The sequence below is a fragment of the Xylocopa sonorina genome, chromosome 18, assembly GCF_050948175.1.
Source record: "Xylocopa sonorina isolate GNS202 chromosome 18, iyXylSono1_principal, whole genome shotgun sequence".
NCBI lineage: Eukaryota > Metazoa > Arthropoda > Insecta > Hymenoptera > Apidae > Xylocopa > Xylocopa sonorina.
The window spans coordinates 1,156,803-1,174,943 of record NC_135210.1 but is presented as its reverse complement, the minus strand read 5'-3'; the positions used below and the strand labels follow the sequence as shown (position 1 = coordinate 1,174,943).

The window sequence follows — 18,141 nt, the reverse complement described above, 5'->3', positions numbered from 1 at the left end:
GCGGCGATCGCTTTCTCTGGCTGTCCCTGTCCCACCGGCTCGTCCTTGTCGCCGCTCGGAGAGTCGTCCCCGGTGCTCCAGCAGCGCGTGCCAACCGAGCGAGCCGAAAAAAACATGGTACGCCATCGGTTCGATGCTGATAATGCCACGCTGTCTTCATCCTGCGTGAAATCGCCAAGGGAGAGGATCGACGCCGGTCTTCGAAGAGCGTGGACGTGGGTGCGCGTCATTTGACGTTTAACGGAGGTTTCGGATGGTGCCAGGCGTGCACGCGCGGAGTCGGTGGACTTTGAACGCCCTCGCCAACGAAGAATGAGCGTCCCGTCTGTTTACTCGGGCCACTCCGTCGGGAATCGCTTCTTACGCGTCAATCGATTCGTTAAATTCGATAATGCGACACAAACGTTACGAAGATGAGTCCGTCCGTCGATCTCGACAAAAGGTTCCAGTCTCGGATTATGGAAGAACGCGTACAGTGCTCTAACAGCTCTCAAAAGCCACCGAACGAACATACCCCGAGAACAATAGCGAATCCAATGACACGCTTACCTAGTCGAATGTCCGTTTCTTAGAGGACCATGTCGAGCCTAGCGAGGAGACGGAAGACCTCGGTCCTAGGGTCGAAAAGATGGTGGCAGGGTGGATGCTGGGCCACCAGGAGCCACCAGGAAGCTTATCTTCGCAAACTCTATGCGCGGAAGAACGATCACGTCAACAAGATCGATGACGAGTCCGTGAATCGCCGGGATTTGCCCTCCAATTGGACGACTGGCACTCTCTACGAGTTACCTTCCACCGATGAACACTATTTGGACGCGTTTCTGAGGAATCGGGAGGACGCGAACGAGGAAGACGACGCGGTTGACGTGGTGGTCGGGTGCCCAGCTTTGGCCACGGCGAGGGCCAGTCCCACGGAGAAGTGCGTCGAGTATCTGAACGGTGCCCGTGACGTCGCGGCGTTCGAGAACGAGCGCAGGATCGCAGGGGAGCCGATGCTTGCCGATTGCGGCTCCCTGCATTCGGGTTACGATGTCGCCACCTCGCCAGAGTGAGTTGATCCCGTTTACGCTGATCGATCTCTGTCCCAGGGAAAGTTTTTCGGCCACTGGCCTACTTGTTGGATACGGGTGTCACGGAGATCCTGTTTTTTTCGACAGGTGCTCATCGGGGGGAGAGGTTGGGATTCTGCGTCACGTTCTGGTTGACGTTCTGCGTGTGTCGTTGGTGATTCTAGTGTTTCGATTAACCGGATTCTACTTCTTTCGCACGTAATCACGGAGTGAATTTAAGGGAGGACGTTCCTAGGAATCTAAGGATAGTTCTGTGTAGTGGGAATCGAAGAGTATTTGTTACATCGAGATTTATGGAAATTTTATCCGTGTTTGGTTGATCGTGCCGCTTGATTTATATAAAAGATAGATGTAAACAGATGGTACATGCGTACCAAGCCTATGCGTGCAGTTGATTATTCGGTTTAGAAATTGCAGAATGAACGTGGACTTAAAGTCAGTTAAAGCTCAGTGGTGGTAAAAAGTCCAAAGTTAGATTAAAGTTAAGAACGGTCAATTTCGCGGTTTTCAATTTCACGTCACCACCAAGAAATATAATAGCGTGCAACGCAGCTGCACATTAACGGATCGAGTCCAGTAAAATGTACTCGAAGGAGAATTAAAAGTAGACCTTGTCGTACGTTGAAAAAGTGCCACGGGAAAGTAGTGAAATTAGTATGTTCCACATTTCATTACCCAGCCAGCAAGCTACCATTTTCCTTGCACATAATCGAACCAACCGTACGCAGAACTAAATTCGCACTTGCTCGTTGGAAATTGAATTTTTCCGTTCCCCTGCATCGAGCACTGCCGCCGTTACCACCGTCGAATCGGTTTTCAAATTACGATAAACTGGCCCGCTCTCAGATCTTACAGGCTGAAAACTGTAGGGGGTTACAATCGGAACAGATGCTTCACCGCCTGGTTACCGTGTAATCAGGCCTACCACTCGCTTCCAATTCATCGTTTCTCATGCAAATAGGCTTTCTTGTCGCGCCGTGGGTCTCGGCCCGTAAACCTTAATGATAAACCGCCATCTAAATTGTAACATGCTCGCTCTTTATCTTGAAAACGAAGCTATGCAATTTCTCCGCGATATCTTTTTCTTTTTTTGTGGATAATATCGCGACAAAATTATAAAATCTTTATACTTGGACATTGTCAATTTCGTACGGTATACCGTAATTGCAGCATATTGGATTTAAGGTGTTTCTTGTTATCTGCAGTTGTTAATTTTATTTCATCGCATTCCTCTTTTACAAAAGGAACTACATCGTGTTTTTTATCGCGTCTTTTACTTTCATTTTTCTCGGCTGAAATAATATAGACAGTTTCCGGGTGTGTTATTTTGTTCTCGCGTTTTCTTTCTTAATCAAAATTGAGGGGCTCGCGGCGAAAGGCAAGTTCTTCCGTTCTTCGAATTCGAGAATCGTGATGCGAAGCGAATTTATCATTTCCTGTGGGAAAAGAATTTCTTCTCGGAAACGCTGTTACACCTTCTTTTTTTATACGTACCCTCTCGTGCACCATCGTGAATTCTTTATCGCCTTACTACCTAGTAAAAGAATAATTAATACTTTTCTTAAGAGTGAAATAAATTTTACTTAATTTATTTCAAAAATTTATTACATCCGAGATTAATACCTTTTTTTAAGTATCGTTTACATGTCGGGGGAATTTATAATTATGACTTTTATGGACTGTATCGTCCCGATTTTCGAACTCGAGGATTTTACGTAACCGTAGAAATGAAGAATCGATGAAGTTGAATTTATGATCTGCCATAGAATTTCCTCAGCTTTCACAATCCAAATCCCTTCCATTCTCATTTATAGTCTCTCATTGTAAATTTGAAAATTGAATTAATTTTCTTGTCTTATACAAATAAACTTTATGCAAATTTTAACATTAACAATTTAAGTAAATATATGTGGTTAACGAATTTAGAATAAAAATGCGGTTTCACAATCGCGTTCACCATAAAACGGAATGAAAGCAGAAAGGATCGAGACTTTACAATTGAAATTGATGAAGGAAGGCCCATTTTCCGCGTAACAGAAAAGAGGCGATTGGCCTCGTTATTTCCGTACCGAGTTACTCTAACCCAGAGCTCTCGATTCTGATTTCAGGAAGGTGTGCAGAAGCTGCAGGTGTCCCAGGGAGGAGCATCAGCGGACCTCGACGGAGGCGGGCGGTCCCTCGGGACTCGGCCTCGGTCCTGGTCCGCCGATGGCCATGGCCATGGCTTTCCAGAGCGGGGCCGCCGGTTCTTCTCATCAGGAGCCTTTCAAGAGTCCCGTGCAACCGGCTCCGCCGGGCCTCGCCCTTCAGGAGGCTCTGATGCATCATCAGAGGCACTCGCAAAGCGACGATGACAGCGGATGCGCGCTCGAGGAGTACACGTGGGTGCCGCCCGGTCTCAGGCCGGATCAAGTAAGAGGATCGCATCTTTGATCCATCCATTCCATCGTATCGATAACAGCTGTAATTCGAGACCGATTAGTCGTATCGAGCGTTGCGCGTTTACAACAATTCCTTCTCTTTTTATTCCTATGGGATTTCGAAACTTTTGTTACGTCACGCTAGTATCATTTCGATTGTCTTTGTTATTCGACACCGAAATGTAACCGTTATTCAGTTGTACGAGGTGTTTGGGTCTCTTATAGTAAATTTGGGGATACGTTCCACAACTTTAAAAAATCGTGTGAGATGAAAAAACTGTAAATATTTTCCTCAAAAAGTTGGGAAGAAAACTAATAATAAAATCCATATTACGTATTTATAAAATAATAACAATTCACTTTTATTAGAAAAAAAGATTAAAATTAATGTACAGTAACAATTCAGTCCATAAGTACAAGATATAAAAATTTCAATTGAAATTAGGAATAATAATCAATTTCGTAACTATTCATCGGTATTTGATAATAAGCGTGCACGTTTATTGCGGACTGAAGCAAAAATAGTATCATCCATCAGATATGTCCAGCACAACTGTCGGGTTTGATTCAAATAAAGAATACAAAAAGAATTACAAAAATATTGAATAACGAAATGCTGTGTTCAAGTTGAAGTAGAACGAGATGACGAAAACAGTGATAATAAAATTCGAGTATTTCCCGCAGTAGACCAACTCACCAACACATGTGTAAGCGTAAACCGACAGACTTCTGATCACTGTTTTCCATGAATTGTGTTTTTTTGCGGTATACATAAATTTCTGTAAGACGGTGTTACTTCAAAATCGGATAAAAAAGGACTGCGTAAAAAAAGAGTTGGGTGCATTTTTCATTCAAATCCAGAACACGAGTCCAAGATTATCGAACGGCCAGAACTTTATTCATATTAATCGGACGAATGCAAAAATCGTCAGACTTGAGCGTTACAAAAGTTTCGAGAGTTCCAAGACTGGCGTAGACAGGCCCTGCTACGCTATGCGGCATGCGCACGGCGTCTTTGGTTTTGCATAAAAGTTGGCTTTCCCCCGGGAAGATTTATCGAGACAGTTACGAAGAGGATACTCGAAACGGCTAGAATTTTTAGCGTTTTTAGCTTCAACAATATATTTCAAATATTATCAAAATTTTGAAAACTTAAATCGTATTAGTTGCGCATTAAGATTAAAGTTAAATTTATAAGAATAAGTTCTCCAACAATTTAAAAAATTAGTTCAATCTCTGTATTACACACCGTGCTATCCTTGTTTTTCTAGTTTCTGTTTTTCTTTTCGTTTTGCAATTTTATATTTTTACGCGATAGAGAAATACGAGGGAACGGTGCGTACGCGTGTATACAAATCGGAACATAACGATCGAAAGGTGATTCCGATTGAACGTGTTGATCCCGTAAGCGAAATAAAACACTCAGGTCCCGTTCTCAGTGTTTTGTCCAGGGGAGAAGTCCGTCATGTGTCTCGCGCGTGTAACTGTAAGCATTTCATTTCTGAATAATTCATGATTGATGAATATCGAGCATCGTGATCACCGGCTAAGTAAAGCTTAGAGCCCTCGGCCGTTACCAAACATATTTTACGTATAATTTTAGAGTATTATTTATTTCCAGTCGTTATTGAGAATAACCATCACGATATTATGGTGTATGTACGTGTATTGTTTCTTTTGCCGTCTTTTTGCGCGTGACGAACGCTATGGCCGGTTTCTAAAGCAACCGCAAGTGTTTATCAGATTCACCGTCAGAATAATCGGTTGAACGCTCGATATCCCGTCGGATAAGACGACGGGTGCATCGGGCCCAATTCAATCGAATAACGTTCCCGAAAGTAGTTCTCAAAAGACGCCGATCGGATAATCCATCCCCTCCTTCGATCACGTCATCGGCAGGAAAGTGAACCTGGTCGATGTAGCGGTGCACCAATCCATCGATCAATCGATCAGGTGGATCCCTCGTCGTTCCCCGTAACAAGAGAGGAACTATCATCGAGTCCGTAGTAGAACTTCTCTTTGACAACAGATTTCGTCGAGGTCCCTTTGGCGTAAAATTCAGAAAAAGATGAGTTAACCTGCCCTTTGAAAAGTCCTCGAGTGAATTTCCACGAGGGTATAGCTACTCAGCGAATGGGTTTTAATTAGCATACTGTTGCACGGTGTGTCGCAGGTACACCTGTACTTCAGCGCGCTACCGGAAGACAAGATCCCGTACGCGGGCAGCGCCGGCGAGCGGGAGCGAGTTAAGCAGCTGCTGCAACAGCTCCCGCCGCACGACAACGAGGCACGGTACTGCAGCGGGCTGACCGAGGAAGAGAAGCGGGAGCTGAGGGTGTTCGCGGCGCAGCGGAAACGCGAGGCGCTCGGACGGGGACACGCGAGCCAGCTGGAGAGGCCTCACGGCGCCGGATGCCGCGAGTGTACCAGGCCGATCGCGGCTGGCGAGATGGCGGTCGCCGCGAGCCGCGCCGGCCCGTCCGCCCTCTGGCATCCGGCCTGCTTCGTCTGCTGCGTTTGCAGGCAGCTCCTCGTCGACCTGATATACTTTTGGCGGGACGGCAGGATCTACTGCGGCAGGCATCACGCGGAAACGCTCAAGCCTAGGTGTTGCGCCTGCGACGAGATCATACTCGCCGACGAGTGCACCGAAGCGGAGGGGAGGGCGTGGCATATGAGGCACTTCGCGTGCCTTGAATGCGACCGACAGGTAAACAGAGATCCGAGAGAGAATATGTTTGAGATTCGGAAAAATTCGGAAATTCGAGTTGGTGAATTTGTTTAATATTTAATAGCAGTGTATAGTGCGCGTATGCGTTAGTATCAACGTAGACGCAGTCAACCATTTGTTATTGGAAACGATGCTAATCGATTAGATGGAACCACTTCCTACTGGACGCGCGTTATCCTTTGGTTTTTTTCCGATTTCACTTGTCATCTTATCGATGTGCTTCGACGAGAAGCATATGGGAATATATTAAGACTCGTTGAAGATTTTTCGATGTTCAAGGTCGCTCGTCTGATTTTCTCTCGATTCGAAGCGTGAAAGTCATTGAAAACAATGTTACAGCCTGTCCATGAATACCAAGCAAGCTATTTACAAGGGTCATGAATTATGTATTGTATTTGTAAGCCTAAAAATGGACACCTGCGCTTCATCATCAGCGTTCGAACACCGTTGAGCATGTGCTCGAGGTGGTCAATTTATTTCTATTCTCATTCCTTTAATTAGCATTACGCTAAATTTCATTAGAACTACAATTTCAGCGGTTAAATTATAGAAAGCAGACAGACGTACAAAAAAGTGGTCGAAATAGATTTACAATCCTGGAATAAGGCTAACCTTGCATTAATAAAATATAAGCATATCTCAATCGAAGTTTCAATTTATCGTTGATCTACATATTCTCTCGCGTACTTCAACGACTAAGCCTACTTAATTCCTCCCCATCGAATCGAATCAGTCTTAATAACCTTGGTATACACCAAGACCCTATCGCGGAGAACGCATTAATTGCAATAACTCTCGCATTTTTCTACCAACAACCAACAAAAAATAAACCCAAACGCTATCTCGACGGATAATTCCAGGAAAAAGGACCAGTAGAGATATTTATAGTCGCGTCGAGCGACACGGAGGGCAGCAGCGTCGTTCGTTGACGCTTCTTGCTGCGTGACAATTATTTACGCCCGACGAGCACGTCCGTCGAGAGTCATTTAGCCTCGAGCGCCCGCGCCGGGACGATTTAGCTGTCAGCCTCGGACTCGTCCCTTTTATATCCCCCTGACGGCTGTCCAGGGCATACAACATCGATAATTCATTGAATCTAGGTGTCGATAAATGTCACGGACAGTCGGCTGCGCGCTGGACAAAGCTTCTTATCGGCCGAGTCTGCTCGATAATGAACGATGGAATCTGGATTACTGTTGAACGCGTGTCGTCCTTTCCGTCCATTCGGGATCAGCGATAATCCGAGACAAAGTGTACGTTTGTAACAATGTGTTGGACATAGAGTGGATTAATGGATCGGGCGTAATCCGCGTAATGATAAAAGGGCACTTTGCAGGACAACGCGAACGATGAATGGGATTACTTATCGTTAGGATGACGTTGAATTGATCATGATTCGAAAAATAAATTTCTGATTCTGTTCGGAATCTCTTTAGTTCCTTAGGAGATATTTCTATACTTTGAAGTTATTTTGTATGAACGATGTTAGATACACGAGTTATTCTCTATTATACGTTCTACAAGTATTTCGTAACAATATGAACAACGTTTACTAGAATTGTTACTTTATTTCATTTAAGAATTTTATTTCGACGATACTTACGACCACACCACCTCCCCTCGATGACATCCTCAAATAATCACCTCTTTCACATTTCTAATAATTTCTATTCCAGTAGAGTAATCAGTTCTGTCAGTTTCATCTTATTAAAATTGTTATGACCTATTATAGTATTTTATAAAAACACTTTCAAGCTCTGTGCCGTGACTTGACGATCTTTTACGCAGCTTCCCCTGAATTCGCATCCTGATTTCAGCTCGGCGGTCAGAGGTACGTGATGAGGGAGGGCAGACCTTACTGCCTTCGATGTTTCGACGCTTCGTTCGCCGAGTACTGCGACAGCTGCGGCGAGCCGATCGGCGTCGATCAGGGGCAAATGTCGCACGAAGGTCAACACTGGCACGCGACCGAGGCATGCTTCTGCTGCGCCACTTGCCGCACATCCCTCCTTGGACGTCCGTTCCTGCCACGGAGAGGTGCCATTTACTGCAGCATAGCCTGCAGCAAGGGTGAACCACCGACGACGCCCAGCGACTCTTCCGCTGGACCGCCTCCACCGCCTTCCTTCCTCAGGTACCCTTACTTCTCACTCTTGTCTAACCAGACAGGACGGTTGCCTTCATAAAGTGGGGCCGAAACGAAATACGTTTTCGAAAAACTGATGCCTTCAGTTACCAATAAATTGAAGAGTAAAATAACTTTTCGTCGAAAATTTTAGCATCCGTTGATACTCTTGAGCAAGAAAATATTAATCGCTCGATTTGCAGAACTGGTCGGAGACCACCGCCGCCCAGTGAAGGTTCCTCGAGTCCTCCGCCACCACCGCCGCCTCCACCACCGCCTGGTTCCAGACACACCCTGGGCTCGCCGCGTAATTCGCCTCGGATGAATAGAAAACATCATCAAACGTCTGCTTCTTTGGCTACGACACCTACGCAGAGCACATTGAGTCCCGAGTTTCCGACCGAAGGATTTCCTTCGAGCGGTTCCAGACCAAGTGGCCTTGACCGAGTGTTGCTGGAGAGGAATCTCGAGAGATTGCTTCAGGAACGCAGTACCCACCCCGAGGAAGGCCGCAATGAGCTGGGAAGGTAAACTCCAAATGTTTTCCTGAGATCCGATCGAGAAACGTTTTGCATTACTTTGAGAAATATTATTAGTAGGAGAGATTGCATAATTTCCACGTCCACGCTGGGCTACATATTTAAGTACTTTATTGAACTATGGTCGCTTAAGTCTCATCGCTGCTCGCTTGCAAATGAACTCGTTCGCTTCGAAGATTAACTTTATTCTCCATATATTCCTCGTATGCTTAATTCCTCAAATACTCGCGGTCAGGTTCACGCTACCATTATCATTCTTAGTCACATGATCCTGTCTTGCTGCTAGAGGTTGCAAATCACTCCGTTAAGTGTTTGTAAAACGACCACTAGGCATTGTATACAATGCCCGTAACACGTTTCAATCAGTCTATAAAATATTCGGTAATTATACAGAATGCTTAGAGGGTGGTCAATGAAAATTAAAAAATTTGTTTTTATAGAGACGATATATTCCTTGATCAAAATCAACATATAGTCATTATAATAACCTATCTTAAGTTATTTCTGCGCAAGATTTATCAACGCAATAAACTCAAAAGTCCTATAGATTTGGTTTTACATATATTCTATTTTATATATAAAAAGTCCACTGAGGTTTCCTTTTAGCTTGGGAGACATATATTTTCCTTTAACTAGCAGCTAAATTTGTTGCAAACTTCAAACTTTGTTTCAAACATTTTATTTCATGACCTGTTCGTAATTTACGTATCTCATCGAGACAGCGATTTGTTTTTCTATATTTTCGACTTATTTTTTCATCTAGAATCATCCCCCAAACCGCAATGTTCTTTCAACCTTTCGTTCATCTATACGCTTCCGCTCTTCTTTCATAACATCCACTTCTCTTTAGCTTCAATCTTCTCAGATGACAGCATGTTACATGCATGCACGCATACATAAGAAAGGTAGGAGAGAAAAGTATTACTCTAACAGCAGAAAAAATTTAAATTCAATAATGAAAAGATTAAGTATAGCGTCAGACGTGCAAGATATAAAGGAATTATTTTAGACTATATCCGTTGGCTTTATTGAGGATACCAGGTTTAGGTCATAATAGGCAGAATGCAAGCGATAATAAATAAAGTTAGAAGAGTGTCAACTATGGATTCGATGCACTACCTAACGAACTGTAAGCATTGTATAAAATGACCGGGTGATTTGTGACATACCTGTCCCTTATATACATTATTTAAAAAATTACACCTATGAAGTAACTCTAACAGAGTAACGACTCTGTTTCTTTTCAAACAACCTATCATCCTAAATTTCCGTGCATATCGCACAGCATAAAACCATTCATACTATTATATTACGGATGGCTGTTAGGTGTGTTGTTACGTGTGTTAAGAAGTTTTCAAATTCACTTAAAGCTAGGTTTACCAAGGGGTCATTTTGACTTCAGAAAATTATTGCCGTATTTTATGAGAATATTTTAATTAATTTTTACTTACATTTATAAGACATATAATCGCAAATCTAATCTCTGATCTAATAAAAATTAACCAAAAGTTTTCTCAAACGGATCAAAATGGCCCCTTGGTAAACCTAATGTTAAACGTTATGAGATACAATTTTAATTTATCGCGTTCATTCTATGTTACATAAATCATTGAGATATATCTTAAGAAACTTAACAAGATGGCGGACTGCTTCTAGACAGGCAATAATCTGTTCAAGTTATTAGAACGTTTTTATTAATACATTCGCGACCGCTGATATGAATTCACGCAATCATAGTCCTGCAATTTCTGTTCTGCAATGTGGTAACATCATCAAACTTTATCATTTTTATTTTCGCCTTCAGAATTTAATTATTTTCGCCAGCGTTCAATATTAGAAATGTAAAAAGCTGGTCGCGAATGTATTAATTCGCTTTTTTGTCTGCTCAAGTTGTACAATTGATTTTAAATTAATTTCCCGATGAGCTTGAGGCTTGAACAATGCAACATTAATTCGCTTTCTTGTTTGTATGTTCGTTAGGGTTCCATCGGAACTATGGATTCAACAAACTATGGAACCCTATTACTAAGCATGCGTTATCTGTCCCTCCATCTCTCTGTCTTAAGCGTCTATTAAAAGTCTATCTAACTCCTTTAAAAGGCTGCATCTTTCGAACCGCAACGTTCAATCCGAACTAGGAGTTCTCGATTAGGAACCTGCGTTAGTAATCTCGATTATAAGTCTGGATAGAAATAATAAAGAAATAATGATAAAATTTTTGCTAACACGTGGAAAAAGTGATGAAGTGATTTTCGAGGTATCACATCGGACACTAAAAGACAAATGTATCCCTGAAAATTTGTGATTGTAAATTTTTAATAGCTATGAAAATACTTGTAATATTTGAAAGGAAAAAACGCGCATGCAATAGATAATTATTAACTAACAATTTTCTTGCATGCGCTTGTTTTGTTTTAAATCTGACAAGTATTTTTATAACTATCACAAATTCACAATCACAAATTTTCAGAACTGTATGGGAGTAGGAGAGATTATTTTTTTGTACTTTTTTTTATTTAAATAATTATCTTTATTGAGCAAGGAAATAGCCTGAATTTAAATTCTATTGATTTATAGAGTCGCGAGACATCTCCTGTTCCTTAACACGCTATGGATAGGTAATAGCGCGAGCTGAATTCATCGTCTGTTTAACGGGAGTTAGTGAAATATGAAAAACATGCACATGTATGAATTAAGTTTATAAACCAATGAAATTTATTACTTCATTTAATGTATCGCATGGAGCAAAAAGTAGTTATCAATTTTTAAAAGTTTTGAGAGTTCACCTAGTAGTAAGAGCAAAACGCAAATATCTTTAGGAAAATTTCATTATCCAATTTTTTATATAGTAATTTTGTTTACTCTAATATTTTTGGAAACAGTCGAACTTCCCTTTTTATTACTACAAAGAGTTACGCAAAATGAAATACTCGTTAAACAAGAAAAAAAAGCATTGATAAGTACTAATTAAATACCTCGAAAACCACTTTGTCACTGATTAAAACAATCATTAAAACTGATTAAAGCAAAGCGCCCCGTATAAAAGCTATTAATATCCAACCCGCTCATAGTACGTTCACATTCTTAGAACTATTATGATCGTGACGAATCTTTTGCTTACAGGTTAATGCAAGCGAGGGATCGCGAACCTTTAAGGTGCGTTCAGAATTGTGCACCTTCCCACGCGTCGAGCATGCCGGAGCTTCCACCGCCGCCGCCACGACCTCCGTCAGGGGCCTCGGCGTCGGCGTCGGCATCGGCGTCGACGTCCACATCGACCGGGGTCGTCGCTGCTCTGTCTGGAACCGCGCTAGAGGCAGCGACGTCGCCGACCACCCTTGCCACCAGCCAAACGGATCCTCCGACGCCGACGTCACGACGCGTACGGTTCCAGGGTGACCTGGACTTGAACGATCACGCCGCGACGTCGTCTCGCATCCACCTACCGCCCAGTAACGACAGGAACTCGTCCTCCTCGCCCTCACCCCCACCAGCGTCGATGCTCAGGACAAATGTGTCTCGGTCGAGAAGCCTACAGCCGGAGGAAGTCGCTGGCACGTCCGCCTGGGGTGCGCATACTTTCCTACTTTGCATATGATATGCGCGACCCAATTGTGGAAACGCGTTCCTTTCTGAGAACCCCTGTTCCCCTGAATTTCAGAGCTGTGATATAGGAAATAGATGTGAACGATTGAAGATAGTTGTAGTATTATAGTAGGGGATTCCGGAGGGGTTCGGTTAGGTATATTGTAGTGTCAACCATTAAACGGTGAACGAGCGACAATTCACGTACAGTACATATCTCGTTTTTCGTGTATAAATTGTAACGTATCGTCTAATCGTAATCCGTAATGGTCCGTAACTGTAATATGAAGCAGATGAAGAGAATGCCTCTTTTACGCTCTCAAACTGTTATCTGCTAACTGTTGACCGTAAAACTCTTTTTCCTTCCCGAAGCCATATCCTTGTACAGCTGTGGGGGGGGTTTCGGGTTGAACAGAGTCGAAGGAATCAAGTACAACATGTTTTAAATTCCGCAGAAAGGTTTTGTTCACAAGATACGTTGGTTAGTAGTGTAACATAAAGTTCTGAATTTTGAATGGTGCATATTCTGGTTTTCTGAATCTGGTATTTAAGGAATTTGAAAGAAGTGTTGGTATGTCAACTCACTATCCTTTTGAAATATCAATTCATCTCAAACTGTCGTATACCCTAAATATTTTACTCATCCCTTATACCACTTCGAACCTATGTCTCATCGTTGACCTTTAGCAACAGCCTCCAACCTATGAAACTATCCCTTCCCAAACTCGTTACAAAACTCCTTAAATACCAGGTCTGAAAAGCCAGAACAGCTTTCATATTCATCACTCAAAATTCAATACTTCACGTTAGACCACACACCACATACCTTGTAAATAAAACCTTTCTTCGACTCTGCTCAACCCGGAACCCACCAGGAGCTTAGAAAGAAATAGTTTCAAAGAATGGAGACATAGTTTAGAAGTGACACAAAGGATGAGTAATATTTAAAATAAGATAATGATGATAACTATGACTCGTAAAATAGTGAGTTGGCATCCAACATAAGCAAACGTAAACACCAGATTTTTCCTAAACGTGCAGGAATTACTACAAAATCGTCCACGCGTCCTTCATCAAAGGAACCTTCATTTCGTTAGATCTATTTAATGTCCGTCATTACTATTATAACTATTGTATTTCATGCATTTGCTAAATTTTCTGCATCTGATATACGTATTTGCGATATAACCTTTATACTGCCTACTGTAGTTAGATCTGTAGGTGTACTTTATATGCTGTACCATCATATGTTATATCTGTTATATTTATTAGACGTCGCTCAACTATTTCGAGACTGCTCCCTAATAACTACGCCTACAATTATATCTTTCGTACTCGTTACTATACCCGGTTAATTACGCGTTACAGGTGTGGCTGGCAGTTCGAAATCTAGAATCGACGGCGACGAAGATGACGTCCAATCCTGTTGTTCCACCTGCAGCTCGTCGAGTAGCTCCGACGAGGCTGCTGCATACGCCCTCCCGCCAAGAAGAGCGTATGGTGGTGTTAGGATCTCTTACGTGCCCAACGATGCCATGGCGTGCGCCAGAAAACGCACGCCAACATCTACCATGCCGAATCAAACGCACAGGGACACGGACAAGTGCGTTGTATCTTGATATCTCCCTCGAAACCCTGTGATTATATCTACATGGATGTTGATTCGCTTCCTAACAAGTGGAATGCTCGCGGTCGGGGGTTAAAGTAGCCGAAGAAAGGGATCGAAGAGAGGTGTTGTTTCCGGGCGAACCTTGGAAAAGATGGGCGAACGCGAGACAAAACACTAAGAGTTCCTACAACCGACGTACGAGTAAACTGGATTCGGATCATCTTTTCGCGGTTCGATTTCCGTGCGAACCTCCACACCCCAGAGAGAATTCACTAATTCGTGTACATAGTGAACGTACTTCCGTGCCGATCGGCGACGATCGCGCTTCTTCTATTTTTCTTACCCCGTTGGATGTATTTGATAATAACAACGATAATAATAACGTTATATTTTATTACCATTGCCATTCCCGCTGCGTGAGCGACAAAACACAGAGACGGCTGGGTATTCGTGCCCGAAGAATCCAAGCTGAGACGAGTCCAATCCCGTCCTGATAAACACTTTCAGACGACAGTCTGAAATTTGATTATCGCTAAGACGGACATTGCTCCACACGCGGTAGACAGTATTTTATCGTGATGCGTCCTTGCATCGCGTTACGCTGTAAGTACAAATGACGTGCGTTCGGACCGAGATGTAGACAATCTGCGAAGTATTCGAGAAATAAATTCAGATAATGTCGATCGAAACAATAAGTGTCATTTATTTCTTATCCAAAGAGTCATTTACCGTTAAGCGAATTATAATATATTTAACACATTTCTTAGCTTCTCCAAATGTCGATACATGAAAGCTATGACAAAAAGAAATCATCGAAACGCATAGAAAAGTGAAGATATTCTCTTACTAAGTTTGAAACGAAGTCAAACAAGTTCTCTCGCCACGATGCTTTTCCTTGGCTTTATCTTGTTTCATCAGACTCAGTTCCTATAGTCAGTGACCAATTGGAACAAAAAAAACCTGCTTTGCATCTCAACTTGTCAAAGTAAAATTCACGTTGAGCGTGCGAACATTTAGGAAGCTTGTAAAATCTCGGTTCAATCTGATTATTCTTATATCTGACAATAAAAGTCGTGCAAAAATTCAATAGGACGGTTCAAATTAACACCAAGATTGAAGCCAAGGTTTGGCAAAAATAGACAAAGATACGCGAGGCTTGTTCTATCGGACAGAAGAAGAATGAAAATGCACGGTCCACTAGCGAAAGGAACGAAAGTGATTTCTCTCCATCAAGCCAGACAATCGTTATGCCACTGTCTTGGCTACCTGTTACGATCGTAAATCCCCTCTTTCTTTTCTCCAGCTTTCTCTTGTTTTACGCGAAAGAGAAAGAGAGAGAGAGAGAGAGAGAGAGAGAGAGAGAGAGAGAGAGAGAGAGATTCGTGTCCCGCATATCGACTAATTGAATGTTTCCGACAGATGCATAGCCGACTGAAATTATACAATTATGTCACGATAACCCGAAAGAACAACAGGTACGTGGAATTGCGCAAGTCCTTGGGAGATCTCCTGACCTGTTGGGAATTCGTAGAGAATTGCGTGGTGAGCTGTTAAGTGAGCGTTTAAGAATGTTGCGCGGAACTGCCTCGACTGACTTCAAGCAGTATTGTCTGAACAACTGTAACGTTGTTTTTTCTTTCAGTGGTATTTCGAAGTATTCAAAGGTAACAAAGAGATGTTGTAATAAATTTTTCAAATTTTTCAGAAGTGTCGAGAACATTTGACATTTATATTAAGTTTGTTTCTAAGGACTAAGATTAAAAATGCAGATCTATACAATTTTTAAGCAGTATCCATTTCTTTTGTTTAATGCACCCCTAGATATACGTTTTGTGTCATTATACACACACCTCTCGTCGCACAATGCGTGGTTGAAACAGCGTTACCGAATAATTAAGCAAATCGATGTACGAACGTTTTTGCGCAAGCATTTCTCTCGTTTCAATATTTTGTCACTTACTAATATTAAGAACAGACCTGCACAGACTTGCTTGACTATTATTTTTCAGTAAAAGGAGTGAACCATTTAATTTATTTATGATAATTATTGGTTGCATTTTCCAAACCGTAAGTCCTACAAGAAAATGACAAAGAATATTGATACAGGGCAATAAATTTGCTATTATAATAGTCCCTATATTACCCTGAAACTCGAAAACAGATGGAGTAATAAAAGTTTAAAGTTATCTCAGGAGGCAAATTTCATAGAAACTTCTTTATTCACTAAGCTTTCTGATGATATAATTAATTTTTATACCGCAGTACGGGAGCAAATAAATTCTGCGCAAAATGGTGAAAAGTGCAGGTGAACTGTATATGGGTTCATAGCACTCAAATATTAAAAAAAAAATGTTTTTTAATGCTCGTGACGCCATCTCTGTGAAAATTGCTCAATTGGTTGTACTGCATTATCCATAGCAAAGTAAAGTACCGTATGGGATCCTTGATAAGATAATTTCTTCTTAATTAAATTTTACGTTGCTTGATTTTATATAACAATTTTTATTATCAAATAACAACTCTTCAACAATTTGAATAAACTTAAAGAGAAACTTGGAAATGAAAAAATCTAGATTTAATAAAGAAAGATTCTGATGTGTTATCTTGAATGGCGAAGAAAAAAGTGAAGAATTAAATTAAATTAATTTTAAAACAATTTCCTCTTGAAAATGTACCTTCCGGGGAGCGGAAATAGATAGCAATAAATGTGTTTGCTGGGAAGCAGAAATTGATAACGCCACAACCAAGAGATTGGTGGTGCCATCTCTGGGAAAAGTGCTCAAGAACTACTATAGCGCGGAAACTACTGGCGAGCTATTATCTTTGCGGAAAGTAATGAAACTAATGCCCGACTAGTTTCGGCACTTCTCCGAGAGATGCGTTAGTAGTTCTTCAGTAGTTTACTTCGCTGTCGATAATTATGTACAACCAGTTGGGAGCACTTTTCACATAGATGCAGCACCACGAGTATCAACAAAAATTTTTTTAAATGCTTTAGTACTATGAACGCACCTACAGTATCCACCATTTTACACAGAATTTCTTTGCTTCCGTGTTACGGCATAAAAACTGATTATATCATCAGAAAGCTTAGTGAATAAAGAAGTTTCTGTGAAATTTGCTTCCTGAGATAACTTTAAACTTTTATCACTCCATCTGTTTCCGAGTTTCAGGATAAAGTAGGGACTATTATAATAGCAAATTTATTGCTCTGCATCAATGTTTTTTTTGTCATTTTCTTATAGGACTTACGGTTTGGAAGATGCAATCAATAATCTGATTGAAACTGCTGTTTCTCTGAGGAAAACGAAAATCCCAATTTTCTCTGTCATTTTTGCATGCCCGACCTAGGTTTATATAAACTTTCCTCTTATTTTTAAGGTGTAGTGCCAGCTGTAAAAACTTCTCACTACATTGTTCTACTAGAAGTGTACCGTCAAACTTGTGTTTCTGGGTACTCGATAGCCGCCAATTAAGAACAACTATCTGTTTCAATTTTTGTAACGTATATTTAACTTCTAAATTACAACTATGTACAAGTATCTCGTGGTAAAATTGATGTGTGTGCTGATGCGTCGTGGAATGAATGATTTTGTAGAACTCCCTGAGGGCGAAGATCTGTCTGGTTATATAGAGTCGTCGAGGGTGGTTGGACTGGTGGAAATGGAAGTTGTGGATCAGTGATTGGTGAGGTCCTTGGTGTGAGGGTGTGTCGAGGTAAAGGAAAAGTAAAGAGTGGGAAAAGGCGGAAAAATGCTAAAAAACATGCGGGTAGGTATAGAAACAAGAGGTAAAGGTAAGTGCAGGTCTGTCGAATCTGTTGGAGCTGTCCATGTGGTCACAGTCTGTTTGGGTGATTTCGAGGGTTGTGGAAGGTGAGGAGATTTACGACACGGTGCATGCTATTGAGATAAGTTAGGGCCAGGAATTGCAAAATGTGTGTAAAGTCACGTACCATCTGAATTTGGCACCCAGATGGCGAAGGAAAACTAAAGACCCTTCTCAAAAATAGCAGCCATTCCGACCGTGGCATAAATCTCGTAATGAATTATGGGATGAGTT

General features: G+C 41.8%; 1 protein-coding gene across 4 annotated transcripts in view; it reads left to right on the top strand.

Annotated features, from left to right (window-relative positions):
- LOC143431424 (uncharacterized) overlaps positions 1 to 14,198 on the top strand; it is a 105,438-nt gene extending 91,240 nt beyond the window's left edge. For 2 of the 4 annotated variants that reach the window (XM_076908133.1, XM_076908132.1), the window contains 6 exons: positions 3,179 to 3,482; positions 5,664 to 6,200; positions 8,039 to 8,355; positions 8,550 to 8,873; positions 12,009 to 12,454; positions 13,839 to 14,192. In XM_076908133.1, coding sequence (XP_076764248.1) covers positions 3,179 to 3,482; positions 5,664 to 6,200; positions 8,039 to 8,355; positions 8,550 to 8,873; positions 12,009 to 12,454; positions 13,839 to 14,089 — 2,179 coding nt within the window. In that variant the 3' untranslated portion in view covers positions 14,090 to 14,192. Of the gene's footprint in view, positions 1 to 566; positions 1,049 to 3,178; positions 3,483 to 5,663; positions 6,201 to 8,038; positions 8,356 to 8,549; positions 8,874 to 12,008; positions 12,455 to 13,838 lie in introns of those variants that run through there. The other 2 variants (XM_076908131.1, XM_076908134.1) reach the window with 2 other exon arrangements.
- Positions 14,199 to 18,141: the final 3,943 nt, after the last annotated feature.